The 26,166-nt window shown below is 37.2% G+C and overlaps 3 protein-coding genes across 9 annotated transcripts in view; 2 read left to right on the top strand and 1 right to left on the bottom strand.

Annotated features, from left to right (window-relative positions):
- Window positions 1-4,107, top strand: part of tead1b (TEA domain family member 1b) — a 47,461-nt gene extending 43,354 nt beyond the window's left edge. For all 6 annotated transcript variants that reach the window (XM_055036721.1, XM_055036718.1, XM_055036722.1 and 3 more), the window contains one exon: window positions 246-4,107. In XM_055036721.1, coding sequence (XP_054892696.1) covers window positions 246-359 — 114 coding nt within the window. In that variant the 3' untranslated portion in view covers window positions 360-4,107. The remainder of the gene's footprint in view (window positions 1-245) is intronic.
- Window positions 4,108-7,314: 3,207 nt separating this feature from the next.
- On the top strand, window positions 7,315-8,948 carry rassf10b (Ras association domain family member 10b). The gene has a single exon (XM_055036725.1). It carries the CDS (start codon window positions 7,466-7,468, stop codon window positions 8,792-8,794), a length of 1,329 nt encoding a protein of 442 aa, XP_054892700.1. The 5' UTR covers window positions 7,315-7,465; the 3' UTR covers window positions 8,795-8,948.
- Window positions 8,949-18,525: 9,577 nt separating this feature from the next.
- On the bottom strand, window positions 18,526-25,354 carry btbd10b (BTB (POZ) domain containing 10b). Of its 2 annotated transcripts, XM_055036716.1 has the most exons (9): window positions 25,249-25,354; window positions 24,710-24,857; window positions 22,770-22,963; window positions 22,235-22,541; window positions 22,025-22,127; window positions 21,423-21,543; window positions 20,398-20,595; window positions 20,172-20,282; window positions 18,526-19,534 (listed from the first exon to the last, which is right to left on the bottom strand). In XM_055036716.1, the coding sequence occupies exons 2-9, from the start codon at window positions 24,808-24,810 to the stop codon at window positions 19,203-19,205; spliced, it is 1,467 nt and encodes a 488-aa protein (XP_054892691.1). In that variant the 5' UTR covers window positions 24,811-24,857; window positions 25,249-25,354; the 3' UTR covers window positions 18,526-19,202. The 2 variants fall into 2 exon arrangements, with proteins under 2 accessions (XP_054892691.1, XP_054892692.1); XM_055036717.1 differs by lacking the exon at window positions 24,710-24,857.
- Between the last annotated feature and the right edge of the window lie 812 nt (window positions 25,355-26,166).

The following is a 26,166-nucleotide window of genomic DNA, read 5'->3' as shown; positions in this document are numbered from 1 at the left end:
AGAGACTTAATTTAGTCACGTCATTTTAAATATTTTTCTTACCGTGATGCAGAATAATTGAAATGTAGTTTCTGGTCTTCCCTTTTGATTATATTCAGACAGTGTGATGCTTTTGGATTTGGGAAGCGAGTGGAAGTTCCCACAGAATAACTACGCTCACAGTATCTCAGCTCTTGGTTCTCTTGATGATTTTTCTGTTTCTTAGCGCTGCTCCACTACAGAAGGCTTTACGTTTTCTGTTGCAGGTGGTGTCAAATAGGGAGACCCAGGAGACGTTGCTATGTATGGCTTGCGTGTTTGAAGTGTCAAACAGCGAGCACGGAGCCCAGCATCATATCTACAGACTGGTAAAGGAATGAAAGCTCTTTCCATTTTATACATTTCGTTCTCCATAGACGTATCAACCTCAAAACAAGTGGCAGTGCCTCTGCATGGAAGTCAACCTTTCAAAGCTCTTTGAGGGAAGAGATAAAGTCAGTTTGTCATAAGTTTGTTGTATTTGTTGTTGACCGCAGCTGTGAAATATGATACAGTTGTTTTATGTTTTAATGGGAGTTTTATGGGAATTTTCATTTTTAAATATGTTTCGTTGGTTGTTCCAAAATAATCAAGATTTATTTGTTAAATGGAAATATATGTGTTGTCTTTTTCTGCTTTGTTATGTAGACTAAGGGGAAAAAGAACTTGCAGCCTGTGATGGTCTGTACAGTTTGTGTTGAGGATGTTTTGTAAATCTGTGCTTCATAATTTGTCAAGAGTACATAATGTAGAAAATCATGTTTTCACAGCAAAATAGACTTCCCAAAGAAACACAACTAACACTCCAAATATATCAACACGGTGGCTGAAAACATGTTTGTAAAATGTGTATATATTCTTAAAGCACTCCTGATCTCAACACCAACAAGAAAATACACTGTGAAATTGCAAAAATATGTTTAGTGTTCTTACAGTGTCTTATAAAAGTGTTTATCTCTCTTGAACTTTTACATTTTGTTACAAATATAACTACAAACTTCAACAACAGAAGTTAGAGCATAGCTGTGTAGTTTAATGAAAAAAGATACATTGTTTTAAAACTGGTTTACAGTCTGAAAAGTGTGTCTTGCATTTGATTTCTCTCATGGGTCAAAACTTTATGAAATGCTTTTCAGTGGAGATGCAGCCACAACTCTTTTGGGGATTGGATGGACTATTTTCCAAGTCTTGCCACAGAGTTTCTGTAGTTTCTACATCTTAAATTTGACTGGGCCATTTATTCAGACATTTGTTTGCTTTATCCAACTTTAATTCTGGCTGTAGGTTTAGTGTTGTTATCCTGCTGGTCTGTGAACGTCCAACCCAGTCTCAAGTCTTTTAAAGCCTTCAGCAGGTTTTGTCCCCCGTTTAGCCCATCCATCCTCCCATCGGTTTTACCCAGCTTCCCTTTTCCTACTGCAGAAAATCATCTCCACTTTATTATAGTGCCACCAACATGATAACAGCAGGATGTGGCTTTGCTATTTAGCCAAAAAGGTTTAATTCTGGTCCCATCGTGTCAGAGTCCCTTCTTGCACATGTTTGCTATGTCCCCTAAAACCTTGTTGGAACCTTTAGACAAGACTTCTTATAAGAGTCTTTCAGTATTGCCTTTCTTCTTGACATTTTTTTATCAAAGAAAAATTTGCAGATTTTCTGTTAATAGATTATTTTACCTTTGCTGTGAACTTCTACTTCTTTGAGCAATGCTTTCCTTTAAATGCCTGACGGTTCAGGTGGACAGCCATGTCTTAGGCCATGCTCTCTTTTACTCAAATTAAATTTCACACTAAGGAGGTGAATTCTGAAGGAAGTGGATTTCACTGTTTTCATCAAAAGGAACTAGAATAGAAAGTGCAGAATACATTTTGATGAAACGTAAGAAAATGAGAGAAAGTTCATGGGTTATAAATACTTTCCCAGGTACTGTATGAGCTACTTGCCCACTAAGAATCATACTTTTGAAAAAAAAACATTTCCTGTGTGACAACCGAGAGGATAACTCTTGATGCTCTTGATAAGTTAAAGTACACATAACGTGACTCGCCTTAGTGATGCTGCAACTTTTTAAAAAAACACAGGTTAAAGTATCCTGACACTACAGATCACTGAGTTAGCACACCCTCCATTAGGGGTGCAAGACATTCCCGTTGAGTTCACACATTTCTGTTGCCTGCTCCTATCTTAAGCCTTAAACCTAATAAAGCTGTTTGTGAACTCCAAAAGATGCCATAAAAACTGTGAACTGTCATACACTAGACTTGTTTTGTTTGCAGTGTTTATTCTGTACAATCAGCCAAAGTGTAAGTGTACAGTGCCTTAGAATGTACTCATTACTTCTGCTTAGGTCTAAAGTTGGTTTTGGGAGCGAAACGGGCAAAAACAACAATATGCTACTCCTACAATGTCTTAAATTACACGTCATCAAATCAGTGCACTCCTAGAAATCCAGTTTTGTTTTTTGTTTTTTTTTTAAAACGCAGTACACTTAAGTTCAGATAGATTTGTAAGCCAGGAGAAGAGTTTCTAATCATTTTCTATGAGTGTGATTCAAACACATAACAGCTGCCTTTCCTGTTGCAGAAGACCAAAAAGAATCTGGAGAATCTCTTGTAGTATTCTGTTTGGTAGCGAGGAAGTGCCTTTGGTTTCAAATTTCCAGCTTCAAAAAGATTAAGCATGAATGAAATAAAATTTAAAAAAATCAATGTTGCTAAACCAAATACAGGACACAAGTGGCACCAATCACCACATTGCCTTTTAGAAAGGACTGAGGACTGATTGACAGCAAGAGAAATATAGATAATGGATAAATAATTCTGAATTAGGATATTAATCGGTTAAAACAAATGTTTGAAGAAAATTGAGTTCCTCGCTTTAGACTTTCATTTTTAGACCCCGCTGACTGCAAGCAGGAGAAACACCGAAGTGATATGTTTAGTGCACACTTGCAGGTTCAAGTGTTTGCAAGCAGATTGTTAGAAAAACTGCAGTCGTCTTGTTGCAGTCGTCTATTTGAGACACGGGGAATATTTTTGGAAAAAAAAAAAAACATTGTGTTTTTCTTCAGTGATACAGACACAATTGTGTGGCTCTTATATAAAAGTTTATTTAACAGCATGAAGTCTAAAATCACATACAGCAGTGTTTTCTAGTTCAACTGGGATTTGTGTCCAAACCTTTTTTACAGCTGCTGCAGTGTGAGTGGACCATCAAAGCAAATACTTAGACTATAAGGATCTTAATTAGACATTTTACAGTTTCTTACAGAGATTTTATTCAGTTGGAAGAACTTTAATAAAAAGAATTATTAAATAATTACAGACAATATCTCTGGAGGACGCAGTTATCTAGTTCAGTATTTTTGCCACAGTCCTGTGGACAGCATGGAGCTGTAACAGCCTCTGTTTGTATGTTTACCCTGTGTATCTTTTCACGTTTATTGATCACACTCTGTCGTGAAGTGTTTTTTTCTTCTTGTACCTGTATGCTTTGTCCTGTGATGACATCGTCCTGTGTGCTGAGGCTCATTCTGATGGTAATGTCGTCACTGCTTCACTGCTGACATATAAACACTACAACCGCAGGACTGATGGCTCTGATGGACTATTTTAAAGGGAAAACAGACAGACACGCATCAAGAGCTACGTTCAATCATGCTACAAACATATCAGCAGTTTAGCTCTTATTTGTCATTTTTGATTTTCAGACGGGGTGCTGGTACCTTTCTATTTGTGTGGTCATCCCTGACGATGATGGCTTTAAAGTGATCTTTGAAATGGCTCACGTTCACTTACTTTGGTTTATGTGTGCAGATCTTTGTTGTTCTTTTGTATAAAAGTGTTTTGTATTAAAGTATATCTTAGCCTTTTCTTGGTACAGACGTGTGATATGTTTTCCTACTCACGAGCGTAAAGTGTCGGAGCAACGGAGAGAAAAGAAGCTGTGCTGTTTCCGTGTTCTTCTCATGGTCTTGTCTTTGCTCCGTGACTTTATGATGCCTTCTTGACAACACTAGATATTTTGTAGCTTTCTAGATACTTTCTATGTATGCAACATCGAACTTTAATAAATCTAAAAGAAACAATGGCTCCTGATTTTTCACTTGGATGCAGGCACATCATAATACTGGTACATTTGAACCCCAGCAAAATGTCATATTTTTTTGTAACTGTTTTTTGTAAAAAGTTAATCTCTTACATAGATTCATTACACACAGAATGGTATATTTTAACTGTTTTTATTATCACGTCTTACTGTAATTCACCCCTCCCCTCAACACACACACCCACACACACGCACACACACACACACACACCAGCCTCCTTTATTTAATAAAAAATGAATAATACATCAGACAAAAATGTTTTTTATTTGTTTCTTTCAGAAATGTCAGGTTTTATTAACATGTGGGCGTCTGTGATGTCTACACAACCATGAAGAAGATGGCTGACAGATTTGTCCAGCATAGTCATATGGTGTGAGCCACAAAGGTTTCCTCTGAAAAAGCTGTTCAGAGTTCTGTATCTGAGCTATTAAAGAAAAGTTGAATGAAACAAAAGATGTGGTAGACAGAGATACCCAAACAACAGGGAGGACTGGTGCCTTCAGAAAACTGTAAAGTCAAAGCAATAGTTGGGGGGAGTGTTGGTCCACTGTGATCTATCTAGTCCCAAGGCAGCACAATTGTCCAACAGGAGATTTGAGAGTACCTCATTCTTTCCTCTTCTCCTGAACTTTCATTTTCCAGTACCTCCTGACATTACTGGGTTGATGACTGTAGGGTCAGTTAGCCAGCAAACATGTCTGATTTAAACCTGACAGAGAATTATAGAGATTGTCAGGATGACGACAAGACACCAGCTCCACCAATGTAATAAAGGAGCTTGATGGTGTCAAGTGAACCTGGGCTTCATTGGCTGATTGCCTCCCAACATGTTGCACTGATGTATTAGAGCCCTAATGCAAAATTAATGTTAAGAATCGAGTCAGCAGTTTTTTACATATCATTAATTTAGTAGTTTTCTGTGAAACAGAATTCTGGATTTTTGTCAGCCATAAGTATCATCATCAAAATAAAATATAAGCTTGAAATATACCACTCTATGTGTAATTAGTGTGTATTAAATCAAATTTTTTGCATTAAATTACTGAAATAAATAGAACTTTTTAGTTTATCTGTCAAGATGTGTCTATGAAATGTCATGTTTGAATCATGAATCACTACTACGGATCACCTCCTCAGCAGGCCTTCATAACCTTATAACGTTATTTAAGTATTTTACGTTTCTGAATATTTATTGAAAAAGAAAAGTGTGTTTGAAAAACTTGCTTTTCCAGATTGTATTCTCTCTTTTATTATAAATGTACCAAAAGAAAATTTATAAAGCATGTTGTGTTAACCATTGTTTTAACGCTACTTTTTAAATAAAAGATTGACACACACAGATGGTATTCATCCTTCTGTCAATCTGTCATTCCACCAGTCCATACCATGCATCCATCCAGCCTGTCATTATGTGGCTTTTTGTAGGTTCTGTGTTTAAAGTCTGAGCACTATAATTGTATAACATTCATATTATAAATTAGTACTTACACATAAAGACTGACTCAAAAAAAAAAAAGAATTATATTGCTTTGAAATTTTAACTCGAAGGACGGAATTGTCTTGGAAATGTTATATTTTAACTGAACTATCCTCAGATCAACAGCAGAGGGCGGTACTGCTTCATCTCACACGATGAGAAACGTTTCCCACCAAGATAAGAGAAAACGCCACCAGAGGAAGATGCAATGGGCTTGAAGGGGAACATTGTGCACTAAAATAATGAATGGAGTTAAAGCAGTCATGTTAAGTCCAAGACTGGATAGAAATGAACAATAATAGTTGGAATATTCTCAGAAGAGTTCCTTCAGAATAAAAAAGGGCACTTTTTTTTTTTACCCACTGCTGGAAAGAATCATAAGTGAATCCTCCATATCCTTCTGTGAATTATGAGACAGGATAGTTCATGAACAGAGCTCACCTGAAGATGACTACACACAAAGAGGAAATTCAATTTTAAATTGGATCTCTTAAATAAAGCACCGTGTCGATGTTCATCACACTTTAGCGATCAACTTAGGTTCAAAATATTTTGTTTAGTGAACAAGAATCAGACTCAGCACTTGTTTGTATTTAGCTTGATCTACATTGTTAGTATTGTCACAAGTTCAATTGTTACTTGCACAACAACAATTGAACAGTTACTTGTTCAATTAACAAGTAACGTTAATTGAAAACCGTTAACGGAGAGGCAGTTCTTATTTGGCTTTGTAGCTTTATAAAATAATTTTTGGATTAACTATGGCAACTAAAACTTGAAATATTACATTTTATGAAACCGTTTTGTCAATGTATCAAGAATAAAACTGTTTTGGATTCATTTAAATTCATTTATACAAAACTGAAACTAATCTCAAACTTGCACAAAAGTGCAACATTTAAATATAGAGTTATTTTCCATAGATTGACCCTTTAAAAAAAAAAAGTCTTCATTCACCTAAAGTTCAGTTAACTTCTGTGGCTTGTGTCTTGGTTGAGATCACACTATGACTTAAATTTCTTAATGTGCCTGTTTGGATCCTTCTTCAGAACTTGGCTCAGTTCATATTGGAAAGTCGCTCACAGGACTTGACTGCAAGAGAAAATTAAAAAGACACAGAAATATCTCTAAATCCACAATAAACACATTTACAGATTTCACTTCCCAGTACGAGCTAAATCTTCTCTATAATTTCTATACAATAGGCAAACAATTAAAAAAAATTAAATAGAGAAAAGATCAGAGATCAATTAAGACAGAACACTATAAAAAATACATTCTTATGTGTGTAAAAACTCTCAATTTAAAGAGAAACATCACCTGGATGTTTTTGGCCATTTTGGGGGTGTTAGTTTGCAGTCAGTAGAACAATTGGCTTATAATACTAAGAAATTTAATAAAATTGTGTGCTGAGGATGTATTATGCAAAAATAAAGGTTCGACGTTTGAGCTTGCATCTAGAAAAGATCCATGTAATGAAACCACTCTGAGCTTGAAGTGGCACAATGAAACTCTTAAATGTGTTTGAAATGGAAATAAGGATTCATGATCTGCGTGGCTCCTCCTTTTAAATCAGCGGCAAAATAACACGTTAAGCTCAATATGGAGCCGTTTGGCTGACAAGCGGTCATGTGACCTCAGCCGAAGCAGTCAGCACTCTTAAACATGCACAAAAGTTTTCTTCCCTTAGTGGACCAAGGGAACACACACAGGAGAACACGCGAGGCTCCCATCCTCCTGTTCCAAACTTCTCCTTAGGCGCTCCACGAACGGGCCCTGATGGGCATTTTTCTTTGGCCGATGTCAGTAATGCGTTTCCCTCCTTACTTTTTCTTTTAGAAAAGAGACTGACATATTCAACTATGGGTTCTAACTCGGACCCAGAAGTGAGAAAGATATCTGTGTGGGTCTGCCGAGAGGAGAAGCTGGTCCTCGGCTTGTCAAAGCGCAACACCTGCGCTGATGTGGTGAAGGTGCTGCTGGAGGAGCAGGGCGCGCAAACCGGCCACTCCACGGCGGAGTCTTATTGCATCGTGGAGAAATGGAGGGGCTTCGAGAGAATTTTGCCCAACAAAACCAAGCTTTTAAAGCTGTGGCTCGCGTGGGGCGACGAACAGAAAAACGTAAAGTTTCTGCTGGTGAAAACAGACGCCTCTTTGGAGAACCGCAGGGCCCGGAGCGCGGAGGCGCGCGTGGTGCCGAGCAAGCAGAGCTCCTGCGTCAGCAAAGGGTCTCCGAGGTCTAACATGGCCTGCATCTCACCGGAGAAACAGCGTCGGGTCGTTAGGAAAGCTTTCAGAAAGTTGGAGAAGATCAACAGGAAGAGGACGCGGGCGGCGCACAAAGACGCGTCCAGCGCAGAGAAGATGGAGACTTTGGTCCATCTCGTTGTGTCTCAGGACCACACAATCCGCCAGCAGGTTCAGAGGATTACAGAACTGGACTCGGAGATCGAAAGGCGTGAGGCAAAGGTGCATCTGGACAGAATTAAAAGACACGGGGTCAACTACGTGCAGGACACGTATCTGGTGGGCGCAGTTTACGTCCCAGCGCAGGAAGTAACGGGACTTCACTCAAAAGAGACTTTTGCCAAACTTGAAGAGTATGCTCGGCAGTGCGAGGAGGTGCTGAAGCTACAAGAGGAGCTTTCTGAACAGGAGGTTTTGATAGATACGATCACGACTCACATTCAGGAGGAGCTGAACCTCCGCTGGATGCAGCGCAGGAAGGAGGAGTTGCGCACCAAACGTTCCTCGTCTCTCTCCTCCTCTTCCTCGCAGGCAGACTCAGCACCGCAAAGCGCGCAATTTATGGAGGAAGAGAGGATCAAAACGCAGCTAGATGCGAGTTTATACATCGGCCTGCGACTCAACGCGGATTTAGAGGCTATTAAGGGCGATTTAGAGCTGTCCCAGCAGATTGGCGCTGCCAGGGAGAAGGAAATGAGGGATTTGCTGGACAAAGTGAACAGTATGGACATGGAGGAGGAGGACGCCGATGAAAAGACGCGCCACGGGACAGATGACAAGGAGACCATGACTGACACTTTGGGAGGGGAAAGCGAGTGGGTGGAGCAAGCGAGAGGTCTGTCTAAAACAGAAAACGTGAACGATGACGACTCAGACACAGGCTTAAGCTCTCTGCACAGTCAGGACTCAGACGGCCTCCCAGTGTGGGAGTCACTGGTTTGAGATTTTACGAGAAAATTGGCTCATATAGAGGCGTTGTGTTCACAGTCTCAGGTAAAAACATCACTGAAGTCTAATTTTATAGAATTGAGATATATAGCATATGTGACGTCACAGCAGTTATAATAGATCCATGATAATAAGCTGGTTTGTTCAGATTTAGTTGTGGTTAGAACTGAAAAATAAATTGTTTTCATAATAAAAACTGTTTTAAAGCTGGAAAACATTGGAGTTTATTTCCTTTTCAACATGAGTTAGTTTGGATGAAGCTTTAAATATGTGCAGCTAAAGCATATTTTTATAAGGTCTGCCAGGATACACAATTCAAGACCAGCATGCTAACAGTCAAAAAATGAATAAATAAATAAATTTTAAAAAAGCAGCAGTATTTTTGGATTTGTTGGCAGATGTCAAACAATGTCTCCTTTTTTTTGTCATGATCTCTCACAAGGAAATTTCTTTTGCATGTGAATCCTGAAGTCATAATATCATCCAAAGCCAAAACAGAACTGCAGAGCTTTAGCAGAAGGTCAGTTCCACATCCGGACAGATAATAGTGACGCAGGCATTCAACTTTCAGATTTGCTGCAACTTCTGAACTCAAAGCTGAACACATCCAGCTGAAATATTGGTACAGGAACAGAGAAACGCCACATTTTACCAATTAACATTCAAAAAATGCTACGGCTTTTGCTTTGTTTCAGAAACCAAAATAAAGACATCACCTGTTCAAAAACAGGCCATCTGCTTTTTCAGTTAAAGATCATTGCGTTCATGATGGAACAGTTCCTATACAATATGTTTTGTTCGCTTCCTGTGGAACGTAGAAGGGAATTATCAGTCATCTGAGGACTGGTGTCTTTATGGGGACTTGGAAGATAAACTGTAATTTCTTCATTAGCATAAAGACTAATGTGAATTTAAATTAAAGACAGTGATGACATTATTAGGGTTACAGTGGGGCTCCATACAATAATTGGAGGAAAGCTTATTACTGTTAATATACTTTGTCTAAATAAGGAGATTCTTCTTTTTCCAACAGTTTTGGTGACAATGTTTTTTTTTCTTTTTTTTTTTTTAGACATAGCTGTCATGACAAATAAAGCAATAAGAAACAAAGTTTCTGAGTTTTTTTGTTTGCATTTATGCTAAATAAAAAGAAATCGGTGATACTCAGCTCATATTTGTTGATGAATTCACGACAATCTCAGGATATTTCACCAGGATCAAACTCCCCCTGCCAAGTGTCACTTATAAATAGGACAGCATTAAACATATAAATATCCTCATATGTTCAGAGAACAAAGAGCAAGAGACATGTATTAAGTTTCTGCTCTTGATGAACCCACCCATGTGCCTCTTTGTGACTGAATACACAATGAGACAAAAAAACACCAAAGTATACAATACTTCCTCCATCCCTAGAGTTGTATACTTATGGTAGTTAATAGGTGTATTGAAACACTCCAAGCCGCAGGGGGAATAGAAGATGATCATAGTCTTTTCTCAGCAGATACAGTGACTGATTCACGGAGGAAAAACAAATGAAGACGCTGTTAAATTTAGATGTAGTGGAACAAAATATGGCATGAAATGATCTGTTCTACTGATGTTTGTTTGATATTTTGATTATGGCAACAAGTTGTCAACAGTCACGTAACAAGATGAGTTCTTAAAGAGTAAAGAAAACCAGACAACACATATTGGGAATTTTTAGTGGTTAAGTGTGTAAAATGAAACCAAGCTGAGTGCGTACATGTCACGAAAGGCAATGATGGGAGTTTATTTAGAAGATTTTTTATGAGAATTGATTAAGCAAGTCATTCGTATCAGTGTTTGCCTCAGAACGTTGTTGGTGCTGTTTTGTAACATCTGGAACAGGAAGTTTCTTTGGTGATGTCTTAAAAGCTTGGCACATCCAGCCACTGAGATTTCTGGTCAGTCCTTAAGATAGAACATCTCCTTCAGGATGGACGGCTTTGGGTTGTTTACTGAAATCTCTAAGTCTTAAAGATTAACAATCAGAGTGAGGACTTGCAAAGAGCAGTTTTTGCACAGCTCTTTATGGCATTATCCACCATTCCTTTAATTTAATCAAGAAAAACACTCTTTTCTTTAGATATTTAGAAATTTAAACAAAGTCAGAAACCCATCTGCTCTCATTGACATGATTCCAGAGCCTCCTAGATGCTCATTTAAAATTTTGAGGCAGCGGCTTGTTCTTCACCGTCTGATTGAAACATCTTTCAGTAACACTTTATTTGACGGGTTGTGAATAAGACTGTCATAACACCGTCATGAACATGACACCTGTAAGAACATGAGTGAGTCTCCATGAATATTTATGACTGTTGTCATAAGGTGTCATTTGGTAAATCATGACACTTTTAATATAAAGTCGACAATATTAAAAATGTCTCTGTTATGACAACTTGACATGAACCACGATCTCATGATCTGACATAAATTTGTCTTAAAAGTATTACTGATTAAACTTTAGCTCTAATAACATAAAGCTACATCATTTTTAAAGTTATGTCATGTTCATGACGGTGTCGTGGAAATCTTATTCACAACCCGTCAAATAACTTTCTGAAATAATTATATAAACAGACTATTCTTATCTCTGCAATGTACTTCCAAAAAAATTTAGAGATCATCCATTGCAATCTACATGTTTTCAGTAGTCTACCCTTTCTCATGATTGCACCAAATCAGCTTCAAGTTTTATTCCTGAACATATCACGTTAACAACCATAACCGAGAGCAACCTTAGTTTTCATTCTTGAATAATGTTTCAGCTAAAACTGTCTATTGTTAGATTGGGTTTTTCAATAGAAGGACATATTGTTGTAGATGGCTTTAAGTTCCTAATAGCAAAAGACAATGTCTTACCAAAGTCACAGCAAATATACTGTAGTATGGTATTATTATAGAAAATATGCTGTAATAATATTAAAGACTTTAGACTTTGATTCTAAAGTCTTTAAAATAGGTACGGTCAGTCATCAGGTTGCATCGTCCTGGACGTGCTTGCAGTGACTGGAGAAAATAAACAATTACTTATTACTTTTGCTTACAGATTTAATCATATTCAAGACGTCACAGAAATATTCTGCTTCCAGAAATTAAAGAAAAACAAAACCCTGAATTTCCAACATTTTAGTGCAATTTAAAACGCTCACAATATAGATAAAAGGGGGGACAAACTTGAACTTACAGTACGTACACACAGGTTGTCTCAAGAGTCTTTGTTCTTCGAATTTAGGGCAGCATCAGTGCCAAAAAGGGGCTGGTGCCGTATTACATGTAATGGGAGGGACAGCTTTCTTGTCGCTTGACAAACAGACGTCTCCTCTGTGCTCAACTCTCTTTTCACTTCTCACTGTGTTGCACTGAGGGACTTAAATTGATCTGACCTGATAGAAGAAACCTGTTATCTCACAAGCAGGGATGTGACAGTGCATGCCGTGTTCTGAGAGAAAACAATTGCATATCACTTGCCTATTTTTCAGGGGCCAAATCCATGGGGGATTTTTTTTTAATAATGTGGAGTTTCCCTAAAGGTCTGAAGTTGAAAAAGAAAAAAAGATGAGGAATCTGAAATATTCTTTTTTCAAACATTTTGCCAGATAAAATAGACAAAAAGCTGGGAGGACATATTTAGATGTTTCTAATTTGTTTAGTGATAAGATTTTTTTTTAATCATCCAGTCATACTGATGATGCATTAAACAGCACAAAACTATGTATTCTGGGAAATTAGATCATATCTCACAACAGCCAAATATGTCAATATTTTGTGCACATTTTGATTCTAAAGTTTTGTTTTAATCAACATATTTATGCAAAGCCACTAAAGTATGTTTTTTTAACTCTTTCTTATAAACCATTGTTTTCTTTCAAATCTTTAGTTGATTTGAGAAATACTAGAAAATACTGCTACGACTTTGTACGCTTCTGAAAGGTCAGTTCACAATATATGACTTAATGGCAGGTTCACCTGTGAATAATATCTTAAATATCCTGTTTAATTGAGCAAAGTAATGAGAGAAATCAGCCAAGATCAGCCAAGAAAACTGAGAACTCCCGCAAGTCTGATTCCTCCTGGGGTACAATTTCCACAGACATGTCACATGGTCTGGTCAAAGTAAAGTTTAAACATTTGGCTATAAAAATCTGGCTACATTTGTAGAAAAATGGAGGAAGTTTGTTAGCCTGAATAGATGATTCATAGTGTGATGTATAGGGGCTGCAGCAACATGTTTTACAGGAGGGTCTTGTGAATTTCACAAAATCGATGGTATCATGGAAGAAAACATTTTGTGGAAATTAAGTAACATCTCAAGATGGGACTTTTGTTCTTAAGTTAAATCAATGAAACCAAAATCAATTAAATACATGCTAAATGATAGAATAAAAAAAACAGCTGGTGAAATCTAATCAATACTTCCAGAAAATATAATCTAAGGTCCTGTTTCTACTGTTTGATTTTGGACTTCTGCATCTACTTCAAATGTCACATTTTCTGAATCTCATCTATTGTAAAATTTACATGAACACTACTTCAAACTTCATCAGAAATATTAAGTAGAAAAAGAAATCACCTTGTCAAATTGATTAAGCAGAAATATCTTATTTTTTTCTGCTTTCAAAGCAAATTCCTAGCATTCAGGAAAAGAAATGACCATCTTTTAATGGCACCAAGTTGTCAGTGTTCCCTAATCCCTGGAATGTGTCACTTTGTGTTCCTGTCGGCCTTTGTTCGGACTCACCAAGAGATCCGGCACGAAGCCACTAATGAAGGTTTCGACTTGAGAGTCAGGACCTCAATACCGGTGCTGAGGTGAAAGCCGTTTGGAGAGCAGTCGCCCTGCTGCTAGCAGACCGAGGCCACCAGTGTGAACTCATTAGACCTTATTGTGCTGGTGGCAGGTGTGTTAATCCTGTCAGGCTGTGTGGTGACCTCGCCTGTGGGGTACTGTACAGTCTCTTTAACAGCCACTCAATGCCTGTCACCTCCTGTTGAAGCAACTCTGTCAGCAGCATCCTCGTTACTTTCCAATGACTTCATTTACAGGTAGTGCAGAGTCAAAAGGGCAGGAAAATATTTTGCTGGTCTTTGCTTTTCCATCCTCTGCAAACACAATGGAGGTTACTATCAGGATATATAAAGTCTTGTTTTACCTTTTCCTGAAATGTTAACCCGCTCTCTTTAATTGTCGATTGCACACAATTTCACAGGTGCGACTTGAAAATCAGTTACAGAAAAAAAGGGAAAAAGAACTGGAGAGGTCTGGGTGTATCTTAAGTTCATTGACTGTCTTCCTCTCTATAAAAACTAAATGGATGCTACTATAGCCAAAAATCCCCAAACACTGCAACCCTCGTTGGCGTCGTCCTTCTTTCTTGTTATCAAATTGCAACAGGATGGGGGGAAAAAAAGAATTTATATTTATGTTTTCCTAATGTAATTCCTAGTTTTATCTGAAAAAAGCGTGCAAGTTAAATGGAGTAAGGAATGCCTGAGAAAATCTGAAACTTAGTAAAAATATCATTTTTGCATTTGGAGTTGTGTTTGTTTATGCGTAGAGTTTGAGAGACAATTGCTCTAAAATGCTGAGATATCAGTTCATATTAGAAGATAGACACGTAGTTGAGAGAGAAATAATCGCCATAGAGAGCAGGAGAGCACTCGTCACACTTAAGTGGAAGTCTGACCTATTGAAGGTGGGGCCTTATTGTGGTGTGTTGTTGTGGAAACCAGTCATTTGGGACCAGGCCGTGTGGGAAACCAGATACTACAAGGAATCTTGATCCCTGCAAGGAATCTGGTGCTTGAAAGACTACACTTTAATAAGGAAGGAATTATATGCCATGAATATTTTTTTTTTTGCCGTTTGCTTTTTCTTAATTCTTCAGAAATTTATTTAAGCTATGACGAGATATAAAAAAGTAGTTTATGCCAAGGAAGAGCAATTTGAAGGTGTTGCAAAACCATTTTGAAAAAGCAATTTACATATTCTGAATAGAAGCTTTTGTCCAATTAAACTAGTAAGTCCACAGTGAGACAAGCTGGACGTTCACATGGCCTGATTAAAGAACGTCTAAATCTTCATTAGTATGTAGATGGAAAGCCAAGAAATTTGGTGGGGATGAGGGATTAAGTGAAATTTGGGTGACATGGTGAGAAAGGAGTTATGTAGTAACTGTCTTAATTCGAATACATTCAAAAATTGATGTTCAGAGAGTCAATTCATTTGGATTGAGAGCTTTTTTCTTAAGATGTTATACAATTTTTAAAGGAAGGCTTTGGAGTAAAGCAGCAGTCGACTGTGCTGAGTCACAAACCAGCATTTGCAGCAGAGCTTGCCACAGGAAGTCAGAAAAACTCATTCCTGGGAGATGGGATTGATTACAATTCATTTGGTGTGCATGATAACCACCGACATATAATTGTTGTTGATAATCAGCAGAGCACAAAACAGGACAAATGTTCCTTTTTAAATGATTCGTGTACTGCCAGCAAGACTATAAAAAGCAGGAAGGAATATGTCCATAAAGTTTAATGGTCGTGTGGGCACTCTCAGGTCAGATTAGAGTTCTGGTCTCTCAAACATAATCTGGGTCTTTCACAGGTTCTTCCAGTAAGAGTCTGGGGAAACCGTGCTCTTCAACACCAGTAGAGAGCATGATGACAGAGCAGATGAAGCATTCTGCAGGAATAGAGGAGATGTGTGAAATCCAAAACAGGGAAACAAAAAATCAAAAGACTATGAACCACGAGGAAGACAAACACATTCAGTTCTCTGGTTTGTTATGACTAGAATCTGATCAGATAAATAATATTTTCCTTCTCTGTGGTTCAGCAGCTTCACAGATTCCATTGTGACTTTGTTTGGTCATCACGGGAAGAAACTGCAAAATGCAAAACAAGAATGTACAAGAATTTTAAAGATGTTCTTTTGTTTATTAATCCCCCTAAGTGAGTCGGGTGAGTGTATTAGTTAATACATAGTGAAATGCAAAAACCACTGGGGAAAAAAAAGCATACAAGTTTTCTTCCAACATCATAAAACTTGAGCCAAAGCCATCTGTGTTGCAATCAAGCTATTAGTGTTATAATCAAGCTATTAGTACTTTCCTTCTTAAGTTACGTTTGCGTGACTCTTGACCTTTTGTGTTGTTTCCCTCTCTGGTTTCACATTGTACAGCTTTTTTGTTTTTGCCCTTTCCGCTTCTTCTCAGGATTACAAATTGCGTGTCGCAGATGTAAGAGTCACAAAAAAAGTACATAAGAAACATAATATCCCTTTTGATGCTAATCCTTAAAGACAAAAATAATAACCTAAAATAACTTGCAAAAGCATCTACCAGTTTTATCCAAATCTTTGAATATCTGAGAAAATCTTGGATAGAAATGAACTTTTTAGCAATGCAGTGTGAAAGGATGCATTAGCAGATGGGATTGTTTTAGCCATAAAGAAAATAAATCCAGATATTTTAATTCACAATAGTTCATTGCTTAATGGACTGCATGCTGAGACAGTGGTTAGCACTGTTGCATTGCAACAAGAAAATCCTGACTTCAAATCTTTTTGCCTGGAGTTTGCATATTTTCCTCAAACAAGCTTCTTCCCACAGTCCAAAAGCAAATAAATTAGACTAATGAGTTACTCTGAATTGCCATTTGGTGCCAGTGGCCACACATGGTTGTTTGTCCTGTATGATTCTGTGATGGACTGGCGGCCTGTCCAGGGTGTAGCCCGTCTCTCGCGCAATGATAGCTGGAAATAGGCACCTCCCCTGTGTATAGACAACGGATGGATGATGTTTCAAATTTGATTGTGTAAAACTTTTATGGTTTGTAATTATCATGTTCTTAGGGCATAGATGAAAATGATAGATTGAGAAATGGCAAAAAAGAGACAAAAAAAAAACATGGACACAATAGCAGATTAAATCACAGATGAAACTTCCATTGTTTGTTTCAAGGTATTTCAAAACCACCCACAGTGTCTAAAATTAAATTCCACATGTTGTGATGTGCCGCATCGACATCTAATCCTAAAGAGCAGATGGTTCGAAGCAAGCAAAGTCTAAAGTTCCACGTTTGCATTTCTTTGGCTGAATTATATTAAATTAGAAGACAGCAGCATCTGTCCTCAGCCAGCTGTTGACAGATTGAGAGGTTGCATTTGAAGTTCAGATATTTCTTTGTATCCATTTTAAAGCTTAAGCTGTTATTCCTTACTAAACATTTTCACCACACTAATGGATAAAAAGTTTGGCTCAAGCATTAATTGTTTAAATTAAGAAGTGGCTACAGCAAAAAAAAAAAAAAAAGGATCTAAATGCAATATTTGCTAAATTAACTTAGATTAATGTAATCTGACTGTGTGGGTCTGTCACATATGCTGACTTCTACCATACAAACTCCCTCTACAGAGGAAATGGGTTCAACCTGACGCAGGTGTGCTTCTGTTATTATAAATCGAAAACTATAACAGTGTCATCAACTCTAAGTAACAAGCTTGCGTTCAACACTGAAAATGGGATCGAAATGCCATTTTCTTTTAGTTTGTTTCACAGGTCGCTGTGACAATTTCAACAAAAATCGAACCATATTATTGTAATGTGTGAAAAATACTGCAACATATAAGTAAGAAAAAATATTTTAATCTGAAACAGAAGTTGTAAAAAAAAGTGAATGTAGGGTTTATAAATGTGTTGGGTACAAATTCCCATAGATAGCCATTATTTCCAGCTCTGATTGCTGCTAAGCTTCTTGTGGGCTGCAGTCTGAGTGGATTCGCTTCAGCTTGAGAGGTTAAACCAAACGACTGCAACCTGTGGCTCTCACTGTGGTTCTCAATAACTTTGGCTGAAAATGATATAGAACTAGGGCATGTTCTAAAATAAAAGAAAAAAGTACTTAAAAAATAATCAAGTTGTACATATTTCATTCACCTTGTCTTCCAAAATATAGTGTTCTATTAAGAAAAATTTATCCATTCTTTTGTGTGAATTTTTTGTTTTTGTTTGCTTCAAACCCTAAAATGTAAAAAACGTGGCTCCTAATTTATCCACAAACACACAACTAACTATACATACTGACTTTTTTCAAGGAGTCATGTTCTTTTTCAGGTTTTTGTGGCTCCAGATCATTTTTAACCAGAAACTGGAGAAAAAAATTGCTATTAGTATTGAAAAGCTGCTGACTCCTGAGGAAAACACTGTTTGAATGTCACACCATTTATATAGAAATGGTGTCTACACTATTGAGAATAAAATCCTTAAATAGAAACCTAAAACATACATAACTCAATGTATAATTAAACAAACACTACACATTTAAACTTGTGATAAAATTAAACTTTTATGTGGACTTTCATTATAAATCAGTTATTCTCTACTGCCCACATGTGGTGAGAAGAAGTTATAGCGGCTCATGATGTATCTTCTTATGAGTTTTTTGTTTCAACATTTTGTTTTTATACAGAGTGTTTTGTACTTTAATAACAATAGTAATTAAAACACACTCCCAACCCGCTTCACTAAAAATATTTAGCTTTCAGCATTCACACTGCATTTTCACAGGAAATGCATTTTTTTCTAGTTTTAGTTTAGGAGGGAAGCTGAGAAATAAAAATAAAAAAACTTTTCTAACTATGAAGGACTGATGAAACACTTAAAGTGTGCAAAACATTTTGTAATTATGGACAATACATAATGAATGTTTATATTTCACCTTTATTTCATGATTTCATGTCAGTTTTAAACAACAAATTCAAGCTCAGCACAAACAAACTGACCACAACAGCCTGTGTTCTGCTGAATATCTTGGCTGTAGGAGCGTAACATCAAAATCCAGCCGATGACTACATGTCCCATGGCTAGGATTTTGAAGACATCTGTGAGGAGTTCAGCTGGAGATCATGACACTAAATGGTTATGTCTGATTTTGTTTTTTCCCCATGACCAGTTGGATTGATTTTTCTCCTTTCACAAGTCTTCCCTTCAAAGCACATTGAGGTCACTCCAAAAACAAAACCGAGAAGAAACACTGACACCACAAGTGTTTAGCCAAACCCATCAAAGTAATGTAAATACAATGTAAATAATAATAATACTAAGTGTTTTACAGATTTGTTTCCAAACAAAAATAAATTCCTTTGGTCGAGTAAAAAAAAAAAATAATGAAAACAACAGTGAACTCTTTCATGTTCCAGTCTCAGGTTCCTCATGTTTCTTTTTCTACAGTCTTCCTGGTTCTTTGAGGCTCTAAGGCTGCAAAGGAGGTGTCAAGGCAATATGGTTATGGTGCCCCAGGAGCTCCATGCTGCAGCATGCTGGGAAAAGGACTAGAGGAGTAAGAGAGGGGCAGAGGCATTGAGAGAGGAGCAGAGTCCTCAGACAGCAGGTGAAGGTGCATCAGGATCAGGCTCGTTGCTGTAGTTGCTGCTGTAGTGATTCCCACTGGGTGGGTGATTGGGTAGGATGTCCAGTTCATCCACCTGTGGGCCAGGGTGCATCACAACCAGTTGGTCCTGGGGGATATCTGCAGCTGCTGCAGCCAGGTTGGTGATGGACTTGGACTTTACACACTGAAAGTCCACATGTCGGCTTTTGCCCTCTTCCTTTTCCCAGGACATGCGGATGAAGGGCCTCTGCACATAGTTGTAGATGACCTCGGGCCGACCCCCGGGACGCTTCTTCACTTTCTCCTTATAAGTGGGGTAACCTGTTGACACAGAATATATGCAGTTCCTATTTCAGATTTGCCAATCTTGATTAAAACTCTAAAACATTCTTGTATTATTTTAACAGGGTTCCTTCACATTTTATGTAAAATTCCATATTTCAAAATCATTTTCTATTTAACTTTCTGAAAAAGGAGAGAAAGGGAATCTATGAGGGAAAAAAACACAGGAGGGAGGAATAAAGTAAAGTGGAAAAAAATACCTAAAGAAGAAAAGGAGGAAAAAATGAATAAATGAGAAAAGACAACAGAAAAGGGAAGAAATTCTGAAAACACAAAAAATGTTTAACTGTAGTTAATCCCTGCTAACATTTTATATCATACCTGACACTACCTTTTACTTCTCTTCTAAAGAAGTGAATTAATCTGACACCAGTGAAACACTAGTTCAATCCCATAAAATAACAGATAATTAAACTTTGACCCTTTAAAACAACTAAGCAACCAAATCTGAATCCTCATTTTTCTAGTAAAACAAAAAAAGCCTCCAAGTCAAACATTAAGTGGACTTCTTAAATCATGAAGCCAAACTCTTCCACAACAGTCTGCAAACATTTCATGAATGCCTCACTTTACTTGAAAAATACATAATACATTTTTTCTGGAAAGTTCAGCATACCTTCAATACCCAGCCTTATTTTCTTTAGCCCCCTCTCCTTTAAAACTGATTTGGCAACGTCTCGGTTCTCGATATACTTGAAAAATCTGTACAGTTTTGTGCTGTAAATAACTGCAATGAGAACAAATAAACCGTTAAGTTAAATTCATCACACATTTATGCTGTGTACACAAAAATGCAAAACCTCATCAGTGCTCGTTTTCTGCAAAAGCAGGCAGGAACTTACTCTGTGAATACTCCTCGCCCATTTGTGGTGGATACTCTTCATCCCAGTCCACCACATCATCATCTGTCAGAACTACAATGTGACATTCCCTCTCTCCACTCTGAGCACTGGCCACCATTAAGGGCAGAACCATTTCCTCGAGGTAAAATTCAAACTGATGTCGAGCGCCGTCATTGGACAGCTCATGCATCAGGGCACCTGGGAAAAGGCACGAATTCAAAATTAAATGTGATCTACTTCAGGAAGGTCACTGAAACAGTAAACATGCACAGATCATTCAAACAGGCCATTCGGCAACCCTGGTTTAGAACAGGCTTAGGAAAAAGTGATAAAAAAAAGTTATGGTCAAAAGTTTACTTTCACTACCAATAGATACCAATAGATAGAGGGAAAATAACGGCACATTTTTTGAAGTATGGAATTATGTGTTTTTTCAAACATAAATAGCTTTAAAATGACAAACAGAAAAACGTGTTGAGGAAACATACAAAAATTATTTTTCTGCTTTTACATACAGGTATTAGAAATCTCAAAATACTTTTTTTTCCGAATTTCTTTCAAGTACTCATGTTTAATAAACTCTTGACCGAAATGGTTTTTTTTAAGTATATGAAAACAACAGTTGTGTTTAAATAGACGATGATAGAACGAAGCCTCTCCAAAACAAATCAGAACAAGCAGCAGCTGTCAACCGTACTAATCTACAATGTTTAGCAGTACTAAACAAAAGGAGGTTTCAGACACTGAAGGCACCAAGGATTTAGCCTTCTTCTTCTGGCTACTGCATTAAAAACAAAAGTCATGCTAAAGTTTTCTGATAATACTTCTCTTCTCAAGTTTGTCTGAGTCCAAATTAAATCAATCCACAGAAATCTGGAGCAGCAGCCTCTGGCTGATGAAATGTTTTTCCCCCCTCTTTTTACAAAGTGCTATGAACATGTGACAAAGAGTATCAGTGACACCGCTGTTCTGAAGCTGCATGCCTTAATGTGCGACTGTAAAAACCTCAACACTGGGGAACTCACTAAGGTCTCTGCATTTGATGGTGCTATAGTCGAAGGAGATGCATAGATAGTCACACGCCTCCCGCAACTCAGGGATGGAGATTCCATCTGGACAACGGATTATCCCAGATTTGTAGTAATCCTGTTAATTAGATAAAAATCACAAAGAAGACAATCATTTCAAACACAGCCATTAAGTCATAAAATATACATACATAAACCAAATGTTTTAATTAAGGTGACATAAGTAAACACTTTACACCTCACAGATTCACAAGTTAAAACTCTTACTGTATGTTAAAACTATTTCCTGTTACCAGGTGGGTTATGGCAACATTCAGTTACACACAAAAGAACATTTGAAAGTTAATAATTAATAAAGTATGAGACAAAATTATGTAAACTAATTTGATGTCACAGCTGGAGCTCAGAGCAATAATCCAGTCTCTTCGTCTTTATCTTCACAAACTGACCACAAAGTCCTGTTATTAATCTCTTTCAAATGAAAATACGAGTTCACTTTAAAGGAAATCTGTTTTAGCTTCAGGAGTAATTAGAAGCACACACTAGCTGCATTCGACAAGCACTTAAATAAATAGAGAAAACATGAGATGGCGACTGACCAAAATTGCTCGGAAAACTGTTGAGCTGATGCCCTCGGCCACCTCGTACTCCCCCTTCTCATTGGGCCTTGTAAAGTTATGTTCCCTTCCAGAGCCAAACATCCTGCAACAAAGAAGCTCAGGTTTACATTCTCAATGCAGCAGGAAGAACACCTGATGTTTAATTTAATTAAAAAACTACACCAGACAATGAGTATTAGTGTGCTGTACCTGCCCAACATGGTGTTGGGTTGTGCAGTGAAGATGGAAGGGTCTACTACAAAGCGTGTGTTGTCGACAATCAGAGTGACTCTCTCTGAGGTTTTCATGTTTCGGTTTCCAACGGGGGCATTTGCGCCACCCTCCTTGGGATTGTCATAGACGAAAACCATTTCTCCAGCTCCCAAACTTTTGAAGGTGCCGTCAGAACTGGACAAGCTACTGTTGCGACTGCTCACAACTCCGCTGCTGCTGGAACCACTGGGTGAGACTCTCTGAGGCCTGGGGCTACTAGGCCTTGATGAAGGACCATCTCGATCTTCACAGAAAAGGAACAGTTTCTCAATTACATTTTAATTTGAGGCATAAGTTATACTGTAAGCATCCAGTTTAAAATACCTTACTTAATAAACAAAAAAACATTATTGGTTGGATTTACGATAGTGTAAAACACAAGTGAGCATTGGGTTTCAGTCAGCTGTTCTCAATAGTGACTGACAGGAGCTGAAGAACCATTACATGACTTATACGCAGGCTCTCTACTCACCACTGTTGTGTTGGCGGGTGGGTGAGGTGACGTTTCGAATGCAGGGTGTTAGTTGCCCTTCCCTCTCATGTGAGGAGTCCCTAGAGCGATCGCTGGAACGTCGGCGGTCACGTGAGCGGTCGCAACCCCCACTCGCTCCATGCAAGCTCATGTTCCTCTGTTCTGCCTCCACTCGAGAAGCTCTGGCCTGACTGCTGCTTTTCAAGAAAAAACCATATGTAATTTTCCTTCCTTTTTTTCCTCAAGGCCAAACATTTCCATCAAAGTTGCAATGCAATTGCTCTATTTTAATACACCGCTTGCTATTTTGGCTCCATGAATTACTATTTTGTCCAATTTTGTCCAGTGAATACACCGTCTCCAACTCCATCTACCTACACTTTGAGTATCAGTTTATTTATGTTTGGTTAAGTATTTTCACAAATTATCAAGATAATCATGACATGTTTTAATAATCACATAAAATAAAACAGTATATTGTTTTTTATATATATTTTCATTACACCAATTTCCATTTATTTTGATTTAGATACATTTACTCATGTAAATTATGCCAGGTTTTTATCCATAACAATAACAACAAAAAAATAAATACGTATTTTTCCACAGTGAAGCACATTATAGAAATCTACTTAAAATTCTTGGTTGTCAATCGCGTCATGTACATAATGTTCCTTGCTGGGCAAAACTTAACGAATGGTTGATATGAAACTTCCTATGCTAAATGGCTCTATTTAGTGCCTGATACAAGATACAAGACAAAACAAAAAATGGTGACAAAAGAGCAAAATGGGCAGCTCCACACTGACACAATCAGACAGTTGCTCAAAGCAGAAAATTGTCAGATTTTTAACACATCTACTTTTAAGAGGTTGTTAATCATTTTTTTAGTACTTGCATTGTATGTTTGCACCAATAGGATTTTATAAGAGGCATTAAATAGAACACTCATAATCACTCGTACAACTGGACTGACCACATTCTAAAATGTTCAAATTACAAAGGGACAAAAGAAAGAAAAACTAAAAAGGCCACCTTGTACTTTTCCTCTCACATCTACTTCCTTATCTGACTCATGATTGAGCTGTTTGGTCATACGCAAGTAATCAACATAAACTAAATGGAAGCTACAGAAAAATATTAGTGGAAACCAACAAAACAGTGGCATGAGTACATCTGAATAATAAGAGTTTTAGTTATTCAAACCCACTGACTGTCATCAGGTTAAACTACAGGTACAAGACACATAAACAATATAAATACAAAATCAAAATTGGGCAATGCACCTTATTATCTTGTAGTGAAATTTGCTTAGAGTTAAAAAATTTATTGTAAAACTGAATCAAGATGACATTTAAGCACAACGTAATGAAAAATGTGGGAAAAGTGCTACAACTAAAGAAAACAGACAACTTATTACTCCAATTATTTAATATTTTCATCCCTGAATAAATTAATAAATGTATGTCTCATTTTAGTTAGAAGTTAGAAATCCTAAATCTGTTTTCATTCCTAAAAAAGCTACATCAGAACAACACTTGTTCTAATATTGAGAACAAGTGTTGTATTGTTTATAATTTTCTGTGCCTCCACAATCACATCACATTCAGTAAAAGACTTAACATACGGAACATCCCTGTTCCCTAAAGCTGCATGGAGAAATGACTTCAGTAAACATTAGGCAATCTCTAAAATACTGAGGACGGATACTCCTATTTAAACATTTCTTTTAACATTGAATGCAACAGAATTGTTATTATTGAGTTGGAATCAAGAAGATAAAGAGAATAAATATCTAAACCTCAACTATATATATTTTTTTCTAATAATATTTGAGAGATGCGTGACAAAGTTAAATTTCAGAATAAACTCTGGCATCCGTAAGCAGCCTAATTTTTTTTTTTTTTTAACAGTGTCACAGATTTTCAAATTGGGCTCACCTCGAATGCTTGCAGAGCTTGCGAGGTCGGTTCGGTGTTATGCGTTCCCAGTTTTCCGTGTCACTAGAATTACTGTCATAGGAGTGCAGACGTGCTGCCATCACCCGAACAGGGGAGAGTCTGGTCTGGATCTTTCACCGTTCATTATCTGTTCAGCCGTAAAGGGTAAAAATCAACAAGTCAGTTCACTCCCCCTATCAGCGTCGGTCTCTGGGAAACCCTAAACTACCTTACGAAATGAATTTTAAACGACTACATGTTTTATGCAAGGCAAACCTAATGCCATTGTGTGCTTAAACGACATACAAATTGAACTGCTGAGAATAAAACGTAGTTAACACTTCTGTTGGCTGAGTCAGCCCACGATTGGGCTAAATACCTAGCTTGCTAACATTAGCTTGCTTTGTTAGCCGTTTAATAATAAGAATTATAATCAGTTTTTCTTCGTTAACAGTACGGAAACCACATTTACATAAAAACTACTCACATACGCGACATAATATTATCAAAAGAAAAGGCACAATTAATGAAATACACACCTATCTTGCTTCGGTTTCCGCTATAATCCCAGTAGCTTCGTAGAAAACCATCCCTTTCAAAACACTCACTCAGGTGACGTACGACGTGACAACGGTTGACGCGTTGACGTGCTGACGTAGACGAAGCAACGAATCTTGGCTCTTGTGCGGTTTGGTTTTATTTGTTCGCTATATGAATTTATAAGCTTCAGTTAACCATTAAAATGAGTTTAGAATGACCTGAGCTACTGTTTTTTTTTAAGTATAGCAAGAATTTCAATTGTCTCCTTAAAAGGAAATCAAACGAAGAACAACCACCAGATCTCGCGATACGTTGGATATGTTTTTCATGTTAGAGAAAAAGGAAATAATTGCAATTTGTTTTAGATTTATTCTAAATCTTAAGATCTGATATAGATTAAAAATGGTAATTATAAAATGTAGCATAATTTGAAATAAAGCTTAGCCCACAAAGTAAGTTTTTAATTATTAAAGTATATTGGTATTTTACTGTTGCAAGTTAGCAACAAGTTTTTTAAATGTTTTGTATATAAATGAGATAAAAATCTTTGTTTGGTTCTTTTTAACACACAATAATAAAAATCAATAAATCCACCAGAACAATAAGTAAAAAGTGAATTGCTTACTAAAATATTGTTTGTTCAGCAGGAACTCAGTATTACATACAATAACTGGTATACAATAAAAAGAACAAGAGGAAAATATGATTAAAGGATGTAATTAGTGATCTGGTCTACAGTAAAATAGTTGCAGCGCAGATAGTCTTGTGTAGATTTCAATTCCATAGCACAGAGATGAGAAAAGGAATAACAAATAAAAAATTATTTCTTCCATCCATAATGCAAACCACAAGCTTTAACGACTTTATTGCACCCTTTTCTTCCATTCTGTGCCCTATGTTTTTGATTTGAAATATAA

This window comes from Poeciliopsis prolifica, unplaced genomic scaffold (assembly GCF_027474105.1).
Source record: "Poeciliopsis prolifica strain line A6 unplaced genomic scaffold, Auburn_PproV2 SCAFFOLD011, whole genome shotgun sequence".
Taxonomy (NCBI): Eukaryota; Metazoa; Chordata; class Actinopteri; order Cyprinodontiformes; family Poeciliidae; genus Poeciliopsis; species Poeciliopsis prolifica.
The sequence above is the reverse complement of the archived record's forward strand: the minus strand, read 5'-3'. Positions and strand labels throughout refer to the sequence as shown.